The sequence below is a fragment of the Aotus nancymaae genome, unplaced genomic scaffold (genome assembly GCF_030222135.1).
Source record: "Aotus nancymaae isolate 86718 unplaced genomic scaffold, 86718_ANA_hifiasm-v0.15.2.pri h1tg000057l, whole genome shotgun sequence".
In the NCBI taxonomy this organism is placed as follows: Eukaryota; Metazoa; Chordata; class Mammalia; order Primates; family Aotidae; genus Aotus; species Aotus nancymaae.
The window spans coordinates 30379127-30391361 of NW_026988471.1; the positions used below are offsets into that span (position 1 = coordinate 30379127).

A 12235-nucleotide genomic window follows, 5' to 3' on the forward strand; every position below is an offset into this window, starting at 1 on the left:
TGAAAATAAAATTCTTCCTGGAAGTAGATTGTAGCAGAACTAGGGAACTCAGCAGAGTTTCTGAGTTTATGTCTCCTTATCTATAATCAGAAGTGACAGGTACTTGGGGTGGGGGCTGAGAGGAATAGGAGTAGGCTGTTTAATTTTAAAAATAATAATTAAAAAATGGAAGGGATAGCTTTTCTTCCAACACCATAAACTCTCGTGAAGAGCTTCCATTGGCACAGGTTGTGTGAATGTCACCTGCAAACAGGGGATGTGGGGACTCGTCTGAAGGCTGACTGTGAACAATCAGCAGGTGGATTCCTCCCTCCTGTCAGAGGGCTCTGTCTCTGAAAGGAAATCCCCCTCCCAATTTTGGCTTCTCCCTAGCATATCTCTTATTCACCTACTGCTAGGCTCTGCCAAGCTCAGAAAGAGGGAGGGAGGTAGGAAGCTGCATCTCTGCAACCACAGAATGAAGCCTACAAGTCGTGGAGTGCGTTTCCCAGGGTGCCCCACAGACCACCTTCATCAGAAGCACCTGAAGAGCTGGGCTGCATCCCAGACCCATGTGTCAGAATCTCTGGGGGTGGGCCCAGGAATCTGCATTTTAACAAGCACTGCTCCTCCCACCCCCAGGCAACTCTAAGCACTAAAGTTTGATGCCCACTGCGCTGACGCAAGTGGGAGTCTGGCCACCCTGCTTTGGGATGAAAGCTCCATCCTGCGAGCCTCACTTGCCTCTGACAGCGACTCACCGCCACAGACTTGACCTGCTTCCCAGCAAACCAGCGCAGCTGCTCCAGGACCCCTCTGAACACCTCTGTCTTTTGGGCAGGAAGCTTAGCAACGGCATCAACCAGGGTCTTTTCCACAATGCTCAGGGGGCAAGCAGCTCCGAAGGAGATACCTGGGAACACGCATTCAGAATAACAGCAATCCTCCCCACAGTTCAGAAGAGGATTTCATCCACAGCTCCACTGAAGCTTTCCAACAACCCCAGCAAGGCTGAATCAGGACTCTCAGCTTTACATGGATAATTAGGACCCAGAGTGGCTGAGTGACTTAACCAATGCCACAGAGCTCATAAACGAGCCAGTACTCAAGCTTAGGCCTCTTGATCCTACAACCGATGCTCTTGCCTCTAAACCGGTAACTCTCAACTCATTAAAATCAGAATCTCTGGGGTGAAGTCCTAGCATTCTTTTCAAAAGCACTCAAGCACAGCCCCCACCTCCCCACCCCCACATGAGTGATTCTAATGTGTAGCCAGAAATGAGAAAAATGATTGAAGATCCCATAGCCTCTTGTTGACTGGCACCCTACCATGGATACTTAGCAGAGAAAAGGCAAAGAATTGGGTCCCCTCCCACCTTTCCCAGTGCAAGGTGGGCTCCAGGAGAAGCAGGGGCAGCCAGAGCCAGTGAAGAGGCCACCCTGACACCTACCACCAACCTTGTGACCCATCCCCAGCCTCACAGCCCCTCCATGAGCTTGGAGTGAACCTCCCCTTACCCTCGGGTCCATGTTCTACTGAATTCAGCTCAGGGATCCAGGCTGGGCAGACAATCAAAGGAAATAGCATATTCTTGAACTTCATCTCAATGCCTAGAGAGAAACAAGAAGCCCAAGTTGTAGGTCCGTTGTTGTATCACCAGGGCAGGCCTTAGCAGCTTTTCCCACCATTACACACAGGATATATGACATAGCCACAACCACAATATGCTCCCTGGTGACTGTAGGTGTTTGGTAATAGGAAACTCAGTAGAACATGGGTGGGATTAGTCTTTGGACTATCAGCCTGAAAACTATCTCAAAAAACCTATCTGAATTCAAATGAAATGAGTTTGAATTCACTGGAGAGAGAGAGAGAGAGAGTGTGTGTGTGTGTGTGTGTGCATGTGTGTGTGTGTCTATGTGTGTCTGTGTGAACATTAGAAAACACAGGAGGCCAGGCACGGTGGCTCATGCCTGTAATCCCAGCACTTTGGGAGGCCGAGGCGGGCCAATCACGCGGTCAGGAATTCGAGACCAGCCTAACCAACATGGTGAAACCCCGTCTCTACTAAAAATACAAAAATTAGCTGGGCGTGGTGGTGTATGCCTGTAATCTCAGCTACTCAGGAGGCTGAGGCAAGAGAATCGCTTGAACTTGGGAAACAGAGGTTGCAGAGAGCCAAGATTGGGCCACTGCATTCCAGCCTGGGTGACAGAGCAAGACTGTGTCTCAAAAAAAAAAAAAAAAGAAAAGAAAAGAAAAGAAAACACAGGAAATTAAGGTATGTCAGGAACCCTTCTAAGCACTTTCCCTATTTTAACTTATTTAATCCTCACAACAACCCTACGAGGAACTCTGATCTTTCTGTTTATGGATGAAGACGCTGAGGCACAGAAAGATTAAGTTTCTCGCCCAAATCACACAGCTAAGAAGCAAATTTCACTACTGAAATGATTATTCATGTTGGGGTATAATAGTAATAAAAATATGAAAGTTAACATTAAAGCAAAAAGGAAAATGGGTGGGAAAACTTCAAATCTGTCTTCCAGTCCCCACTATCTGCCTGAGTTCTTCAAGTTTTCTGGCTTTGTGGGGCCACACATCTCTGTGTGGTTTCTGGCCTTCCTGACTAAATGAGTCAGGAGCCTCTGTTAAACAAATGCGCGTCTGTTCCTTAGGCCTAGTTGGCCCAGCACCTCGCCCAGCCTTGCCAACAGGATATAGATGGAAAAGGTTAAAAAAGAAATACCTGTGACTACCTTGCCCCACCTCTAACCCCAGGTGCTGTTTAGGATTTCTGAAGGGGGCCCTAGGCTTTGAGGGCCCCCAGATTCCAGAAATCCTCAAAGTTCCCTTCAGAAATCCTGAACAGCACCCAATATAAGCCCCTTTGCAATATCAGCTTCCAGGACAAAGAATACAGATTGAGGCACTAAGTCCTATCGTGATAAGGTTTTCTCTGTGCCTGCCTTCCCCCAGCACCCTGCGTTGACTGGAGATGGCTATACTACTGGGGTATGCATAAGAGAGGAGGGAGTGGCACAGACAGAAGTGGTCTTGAGAAATCATTCCTAATTGTGGAGCTTATGTAATCTTTGTAAATTCCTTTCTCTTGGAATCCAACTGGGCCCAGGCCATTGGATGACTTAGAGCAAGGAGCATGCAAGTGTGAAATGATCCCCTCTCAAGACTGAGATGAGGGACCACTTGAGCCCATGAGTTTGAGGTGAGCGATGGTAGCACTGCACCACTGCATTTCAGCCTGGGCAACAGGGTGAGACCTTGTCTTTGAGAAAGAAAGGAAGGACCTCCTAAGATTCCCCCAGCCACCTTAAATCAGGCTACACCTGGGCTGCCCGAACCGTGAGTCCTGTTGAGCCATGGCCATCAAGATCACATTTCTTGAAGTGTGTCTCAGCCCACCCTGCTGCCTCGGTGTGTCACTAAACCACAGCTGGGGACTCTACCACGTGTATATGTGCTCACGAGGGTGGCGCCCACTCTGACTCCATAAGAACTGACCCAAGCCAGGCCCTCCTCTCTGTTGCTGAGGAGCCAATCAGAACCCAGGGCTTGGCAGCTCCTTCAGGAACCAGGGCCAGGTGTCTCCCCCAAGCTGGACCTGACTGCTTAGAAGGATGGCATGCCCCTCCACAGCAGAGGTCCTCAGCTGGGCCGTGGTCTCCTCTTTAGATCCTCACTAGGCTTGGGACCCAGCAAAGTAGAAATAGACCATGCCAGGTTTAGAAATTGATAGAGATTAGCAGAGGCCTGGGAACCTCTGCCATCTCTCCCCATCTCTTAAAGCACTGGGGCTGAGAGCTGCATATTCTGAGTCTCCCTGTGTGTTCGAGTATTCTGGGCCTCACATCCCAGGTGGTAGCACTGACAGGGCAGGTGGCCACGGTCATAGGCAGCACAAACTGTCTACGATGAATATTAGAGTCACAAGTGACGGTGATAAAGTGGGTGTAGGGGGTGTACTTAAGATAGAGCTGCAAGCTGCAGATCAAGTCCTTTGAAGAGAGCTCTCTTTGTTTGTTTGTTTGTTTTTTTCTTAAATAAATGGATTGCTTAGAGAGAGAATAGATTTCTTGGGGTTCTTATATATTAGATATAGCCAGGAGGTCAACAAATGGTTACAGTGCACCTGCTATGCTACTGTCACACCTGGAGCTCTCCTCTTCTTTACCTTATCACATCATTCCCCAGAAAAAGTGCGATGGTGGGCTCAAAAGCATGACTTTTATGGAACCTCTAGTGTTTATCAGACACTAGTCTAGATGCTATGCTTAAATCACTTCTTCCTCCCTTAGACTAGAAGGCCTTTGAGGGCAAGGAACCACGTCCAATTGATCCTTGTCTCCCAAGCCTCTTCTAGAGTACCTGGCTCATTCTTGGCACTCCATTAATGTTTATAGGAAAAAAGTCAACTACATGCAAGAATCTCATTTCATACCCAAAAAAATCCTTTAAGGAATTACTAGTACCCCCATATAAAAATGGAAACGAGGGTAGACAAGGACAAGCAACTCTTTGGAGGTCACACATCCAGCAAGGAGCCGAGCCTGATCTGTGGGACTCCACAGCCAGAGATCTTTGCAGGAACTGGAGTTTCCAGGGCTTTCTGGTGGGCTCCAGGTAGTCAGTGGGACAGAGGGGTCAGGTGCAGAGGCAAGTAAGGACAGGGGGAGGTGAGGATGGGCAAGAGGACCTAGCAACACCCCCCAGGCCCCCGGGCAGCCCCTGGGCAGTCTCCCCAGTCCTTACCAATCTCCGTGTTCCCCACCACCAGCTTGGCACCGGGGTACTCAGCCTTGAGATCCAGCAGCTCCTTGAGGGTTGAGACCTGTATCCACGTCACACGCTCCCCTTCAAATCGCAGCTGCTTCCGAGGAGTGTCTTTCAGCCTCTGGGAAAAGTAGTTTTCTTACTACACTATCTCCTTCTTCCTACTGTCATTCCCCTGATAAATTGCTTTAAGTCAGCAATGGGATGTTTTACTGACATTCAGAATGAAAATATCTATCAGGGAGAAGGGGAAGTAATATGTTCAGAAGCAGGAACTCAATTGGGACTATTAAATATATGCTTAGTCTTTACAAGACCTCCATGAAGGAGGCATTATAAGCCTCATTTTCACCAGTGAAAGAAGATCCTGAAGGTCAAGGAGGTTTTGGGATCTGCTGAAGGTCACCTGCCATGAGGAGTCCCCAACAGACCTAGCTGAAAGCCCAGGCTCCTTGCAGTGCCCCATACTGTCTCCGGTGGGCACCATGGACAAGGCGTGAGAAGAGATGGAGGTCAGGAAGGTAGGAAGAGGTGTTTGCTACAAGGTGATGCCTAGGAAGGCTGGCTTTAGTGCTTGCAGGGTGACACTGGGCTGAATGAAACCCCTAAATCAAACTGCTGGGTATTTTCAAAGTTTCACAGTCCAGAGAAAGATCTGCCGGTGGTTGGCCCACAGCCATTCTCTCTGGCCTGTTGAAGCTACAAGGAAGTTTTCATAAGCACAACATCCCGAGCAGTGTGCACTTGAAAAACTCCAAGTGGCTTGATTCTTTCATGCCCATAAATATTAGAGTGATGGTGATAAAGTGGGTGTGAGGGAGTGTCCTTAAGACAGAGCTGCAAGCCACAGGTCATGTCCTTTGAAGAGAGTTTTGTTTGTTTGTTTGTTTGTTTCTTAAATAAATGGATTGCTTATAGAGGGAATAGGTTTCTTGGGGTGCTTATATATTAGATATAGCCAGGAGGTCAAAAAATGGTTATAGTGCACCTGCTACACTACAGTGTGCCCAGAGAGCCAGTCCCAATCATCATGGGGCTTGCCATTTAGCAAGGAACACAGACATCAAATCAGTAACTGTAAGTGTGACACACATGAGCAGAAGTGCAGGGGCTGTGAGCACACGTAGCAGAGACTCAACCTAGTGGGGTGTCAGAAAATGGAAGGAAATTTAAGCTGAAATCTAAAGGACAGGAAAGACACAAGTTCCCAGTGGGTATGAAAATAAAGCAGGTTTTCAGGGACTCGCAGTAGAGACTCTGCTGGACCTGTCCCTGAGGCATCACCTACCAGCAACTCGGGAGGAAAAATGGGCTCCTGGGTGGGATCCAGGGGTGTGAACTCCTCTGGTTTGAACAAAGATGGCGAGAGACTAACCTATAGGGAAAGAGAACAAGTAGGCAGTACAGTATCTCCTCCTTTCAAATGCCCAAGAGGACAAATTCAGCCTTTCCTTCCAGCAAGCTCATTCCCAGCCCTACTGAAGGCTGCAAGAGGAGCAGGTAATCCCTGGGAAGCAGGAATGAGAGGGTCTCAGTTAGAGGACCCGGGGCTAACGTGCACCATCACCATCCCCACAGTCTGCCATCACTGACTCACCATAGCATCCTTTTCCAGTCCCCACTGCCAGGGACATAAGCTTGTGCACCAACTCCTCTAAGTCTCAGATCACCCCCAGGCTTCCAGTGGGAGAACTCACTTACCGAGTGGTCCTTCTTCTGGTTCATGCAGCAATTTGGATTGTTCCCATCTCCTCCGCAGCATCCACCATCCTAGAGAGATGATGAACATCTGCACAAGGGTATTTACAAAGAGTATTCGCAGAAGCTAAGGAATCTAGGTTATTAATATCTAGAACACTCCAGCTCTGTTGCCTGTCCCAGCATCAACAGCAGGGGCATCCTACCTGCCTGTTGTGCAGAGTGGAGGCCTCAGCTACATTCTCCCTTGCTTGGCTAACATAGATTAAATGACTCATGGATAAACAAATAGGAGGAACAAGGTCACTGAATTTCAGGAACATGTCTCCATAAAACTAGGTCCTACTTTACCAAAACCTATCATTTATGCCCATTTCTCTTCTTCAGTGCTGCTTCCTCAGGAAGCCTCTATGAGGGATATTCCCATTGGCTCTCTCAAGACTCAAGAGGCTTGACTTCCAGATCAGCAAGGTTCTAGGGGACTTGGCTGGTGTCTCCAAGTCTGGGGTCTCTGTGGGACTCTGCTGAGGATGTCCAAGATGGATGCTGGGCCCAGCGCTATGTCCACCCAGTGTGCCCAATGGCCTCCCTGCTGCTTATTAGGCACTTCTTCCCAGAAAGGTAAACAGTCTTCACTCCTCGCTGTGGGCCTGTTCTGGAGGAAGTATGCAGGTCACACCAACCCAGCATCTCTGGGAAAAGACTTGCTCAGGACCTCTTAGGATACCAGCGGCATAGCACACACAGAGTCTAGAATCACTACCTCCCAGCACCAAGGCATTGCAGAGTGGCGGAAGACTGTGCTCAGCTGACTGATCTGCAGCTCAAGGCTTCAGGAGACCAAGTGCTGGAGTTGTGCTGAGATGAAAAAGTAGAGAAAACTTATAGTCTCTGCCCCAGGCACTCTTATGGGGCAGTCAATTCCTGAAAACGCAGGCTGGGAGCAGTCCTTCTGCATGTTGGCCACAGGAGACACCATGCCATGCTGGCATTTCCCAGAAGCTGTGTCACAACCCATTGTCTTTCCCAAGAAAGTGCTCACAGGGCTGGGACGCTGGAGGTGTGATCTTGGACAACTTGTAAGCAGGCAGGCGATGGCATCGGGAGAGAAACCCTCCACCCCCCTCACCACCTGCACATGCATGCTGCTCCGTGTGCAGACTCTTCCTGCATTCATGGCTCCAGCACTGGGTGCCAGACCTGCTCCGTCCATTCTGAGCCTCCCTGCAGCCAGCCACCTTGCACTTCCCCTCTATATTTAGACAGAAAGCAAGGGAAAAGGAGAGGTTTCTTAGTGCCTCTTCTCATCTTTCTTCTTGGAGAAGGCGTGATACAGGGAAATGCCCCAGCCCTACCTGAAGTGGAAGGTCCTGCATCCCACTCACTTGGCCCTTCTGAGGAAGGACATATTTCACAGAAGGACCTTTTCCAGACAAAGCAGCGCCTCATTATCACCTAGATCTATTTTCTTGATAATTCATTGGTGCGTTAATGACACAAATTACTGTGATGTGCAATCATGCATCATTGCCCTCAAGATCTATTAAGGTTGGATAAGACTTAATTTTCTCATCCCCACCCTCCTGAGATTCCTAGTTTACAAAATAGAAGACTTCTGGGCTAGTGCCTTAAAAAAAAACAAAAACTAATTTTGAGAGTGGTTTAAGGTTCACAGAAAAAATCTCAGTGGAACATGTAGAGAATTCCCAAATGTCCCCTATCCCAACACACACACACACACACAACTTTCCTCACTTCAACATCCTCAAAAGTGGACCCACACTGACACATCACTATCACCCAAAGTCCATAATTTACATGAAGATTCACTCTTGGTGTCGTACATTCTATTGGTTTTGACAAATGCATAATGAAACATGTCCACTCATGGTATCTTACAGAATAGAGTTATACTGCCCTAAAAAACTTCTGTGCCCTGCCTATTCATCCCTATTTCCCCTAATTACTAGCAACCACTAAGCTTTTTACTGCCTCCATAGTTTTGTCTTTTCTAGAATTTGATAGAATTCATATCATACAATATGTAACTTTTTAAGATTGACTTCTCCCCTAGCCCCACAATCCCCCAACAGACCTCAGTGTGTGATATTCCCTTCCCTGTGTCCATAGCTGGGGGTGGGGAGGTTGGGGAGCGATAACATTGAGAGAAATGCCTGATGTAGGTGACAGGGGGATGGAGGCAGCAAACCACCATGGCATGTGTGTACCTATGCAACAATCCTGCAAGTTCGCACATGTACTCCAGAACTTAAAGTATAATTTAAAGAAACAATCAATAAGCAAAAACTATATTAGTAAAGACAAGGGAATAAGTGATGTGCTTACAGGAGATACTTTATTCCTGAGGTATTTGAGCTAAAATATCTAGATGAGAAAAGACCTTATTAAATTAACTTCATTTTAAAAAAAATGTACATATAATTGCCTCAATGCATAGATTCACTTTTACAAGTCTATACTTACCCATATAGAAAAAGATATATTATATTATTTCTAAATCCATCGTTTTTATGTTTTAAGAAGCAAAACATTACCTCATTTCTGAAAGAGATCATACTAAACATTTTTTAGCATTCCATTGACTAGCATATGTTTTGACTGTTCTTGAAATGATTATATGTAGTTTTGTTATGAAGAATCATATACTTTTTAACTCTACTTACTTTAGCACGATTGTTTAAAACATTTGTGTTACATACAGCATAGGAAGTTTATTTTTCTACATAATATGTCTTAATCAAGTTAATAAAATAAAATCCATTACAGATATATATATGTACTATTCAAAAATGATTATAATAACTACAATAAACCAAACATTAGGTATTGTAAAAAAAAAAAAAAGATTGACTTATTTTACTTAGTAATAGTAATTAAGGTTCGTCTATGTCTTTTTATAGGTTGACAGCTCCTTTCTTTTTGGCACTGAATAACACTCCATTGTTTGGATGTTCTACAGCTCATCTAGTCACCTATTGAAAGACATCTTGGTTGCATCTAAGTTTTGGCAATTATGAGTAAGGCTGTTGTGAGCATTTCTGTAGGGGTTTTCATGTGGCAATAAGTTTTAAATTTATTTGAGCCAATTCCAAAGAATGTGATTGCTGAGTTGCATGGTAAAACGTATTTAGTTTTGTAAGAAACTGCCAAACTGCCTTCCACAGTGGTTGTGCGATTTGCATTCTCACCAGCAATGAATGAGAGTTTCTGTTGCTCCACATCCTCACTGGAATCTGATGTTGTCAGTGTTTTGAACTTGACCATTCTAATGACGTGTGGTGGTATTTCGTTGTTCTTTTAATTTGCAATTCCGTAATGCCATATGATGTTGAACTTATATGCTTGCTGGCAATCCATATAACTTCTTTGGTGAGGTAGCTGTGCAGGTCTTTTACCCATTTTTTTAATTGAGTTGTTCATTTTCTTATTGCTGAGCTTTCTAAGTCCTTTGTATATTTGGATAAGTTCTTTATAAGATGTGTCTTTTGCAATTATTTTGCTCCCAGTGTATGGCTTGTCTCCTCACTCTTCTCTTATTAAATTTTGATGAGGTCCAGCTTATAATTATTTCTTTTATGGATCATGCCTTTGGTATTTCATCTAAAAAGTCATTATCATTCCAAGGTCATCTAGGTTTTCTCCTATGTTATCTTCTAGGAGTTTTATTGTTTTACATTTAGGTTTATGATTCATTCTGAGTTAATTTTGAGAAGGGTATAAGGCCTGTGTCTAGATTTATTATTTTTTTTTTTGTAGGTGAATGTCCTGTTGTTGCAGCATCATTTGTTAAAAAGACTATCATTGCTCCATTGTATCACCTTTTCCTCTTTGTGAAAGATCAGTTGATTATATTTATGTTGGTCTATTTCTGGGCTCTCTATTCTGTTCCATTGATCTCTTTTCAATTCTTTCACAAATACTACACTGTCTTGATAACTGCAGCTTTGTAGTAAATCTTGACATTGGGTAGCGTCAGTCCTCTGACTTTGCTCTCCATTCTCCATCAATATTGAGTTGGCTATTCTGTGTCTTTTTCTTCTTCATATAAATTTTAGGATCAATTTGTTGATGGCCACAAAATAATTTACTGGGATTTTGATTTGGATTGCCTTGAGTCTACAGTTGGGAACAACTGATATCTTCACATATTCAGTTTCTTATCCATGAAAAAGGAATGTCTCTTCATTTATTTAGTTCTTTGGTTTTGTTCATCAGAATTTTGTAGTTTTTCTCACATAAATTTTGTATACACTTTTTAGATTTTTACCTAAGTATTTCATTTGTTGGGGAGTACTAATGTAAAACATAAATGATAATGTGTTTTGAAATTCAAGTTCTCCTTATTCGTTGCTGTTATGTAGGAAAGTGATTAGCATTTGTATTACCTCTGATTCTAACTTCTGGAAGAGATTGTAGACGATTGACATAATCTCTTTTTTAAATGTTTGGTAGGATTTACCAGTGAATCCATCTGGGCTTGGTGCTTTTTGTGTTAAAGCTATTAATTACTGATTTAATTTCTTCAATAGTTATAGGCATATTCAGATTATCTATTTCTTTTCTATGAGTTTTGGTAGCTTACATCTTTCAAGGAATTGGTTTATGTTATCTAGGTTATCAAATGTGTGAGCATAGAGCTGTTCTTAATATTCCTTTATTATCCATTTAATGTATGTGAGATCTATACTGAGATCCTTTTATTTTGATATTAGTAATTTGTATCTTCTCTTTTTTTCTTAGCCTGGCCAGAGGCTTATTAATTTTATTGATCTTTCTGAGGAACCAACTTTCAGTTATGTTGATTTTCTCCACTAATTGCATATTTTCAATGAAATTGATTTCTGCTGCAAATTTTAGTTTTCTTCAGCTTACTTTGAATTTAATTTGCCTTTTTTTTTCTAGTTTTCTAAAGTGGGAGCCCAGATTACTAATTTTATTTTATATAGCATTTTATTTTTATTTATTTATTTTTTTTTTAGATGGAGTCTCACTCTGTTACTCAGGCTGGAGTGCAATAACACATTCTGGGCTCACTGCAACCTCCGCCTCCCGGGTTCAAGCAATTCTCCTGCCTCAGCTTCCTGAGTAGCTGGGATTACAGGTGCATGCCACCATGCCTGACTAATTTTTGTATTTTTAGTAGAGATGGGGTTTCACCATGTTGGTCAGGCTGGTCTCGAACTCCTGACCTTGTGATCTGCCCGCCATGGCCCCCCAAAGTGCTGGGATTACAGGCATGAGCCACTGCCCCCAGTGGATTATAGATTTTAAATCTTCCTTTCTAATGTATGCGCTCAATACTATACTTTCCCTCTAAGCATTGTTTTCACTTCATCTTACAAATTTTAATAAGTTGTTTTTTCAATTTCATTTAATTCAAAATATTTTTAAATTTCCCTCAAGATTTTCTCTGTGACCCTTGTGTTATTTTGAATTGTGTTGTTTAATCTTCAAGCATTTGGGGGTTTTCCAGCTATCTTTCTGTTATTGATGTCTAGTTTAATTTCATTTTCATTTGAAAGCAAACATTATATGATTTCTATTCATGCAATTTAAATTTGTAAATGTATGTTTCATAGCACAGAATGTGGTCCATCTGGGTGAATGTTCCACATGAGCTTGAGAAAAATGTCTTTTATGCTGTTGTAGGCTAAAGTAGTCTATAAATGTCAATTATATCCAATTCATTGATGGTGCCATTGAGTCCAACTATGTCCCTACTGATTTTTGGCCTAGTGCATCTGT

At 43.7% G+C, this 12235-nt stretch overlaps 1 protein-coding gene across 3 annotated transcripts in view; it reads right to left on the reverse strand.

The window, feature by feature from the left end:
• The window catches only part of XDH (xanthine dehydrogenase), a 79545-nt gene that overhangs the window by 44130 nt on the left and 23180 nt on the right, over positions 1-12235 (reverse strand). For all 3 annotated transcript variants that reach the window (XM_064363967.1, XM_021674431.2, XM_021674432.2), the window contains 5 exons: positions 6473-6541; positions 6060-6146; positions 4751-4892; positions 1498-1590; positions 741-892 (listed from right to left, as the gene is read on the reverse strand). In XM_064363967.1, the coding sequence (XP_064220037.1) occupies positions 741-892; positions 1498-1590; positions 4751-4892; positions 6060-6146; positions 6473-6541 (543 nt within the window). The remainder of the gene's footprint in view (positions 1-740; positions 893-1497; positions 1591-4750; positions 4893-6059; positions 6147-6472; positions 6542-12235) is intronic.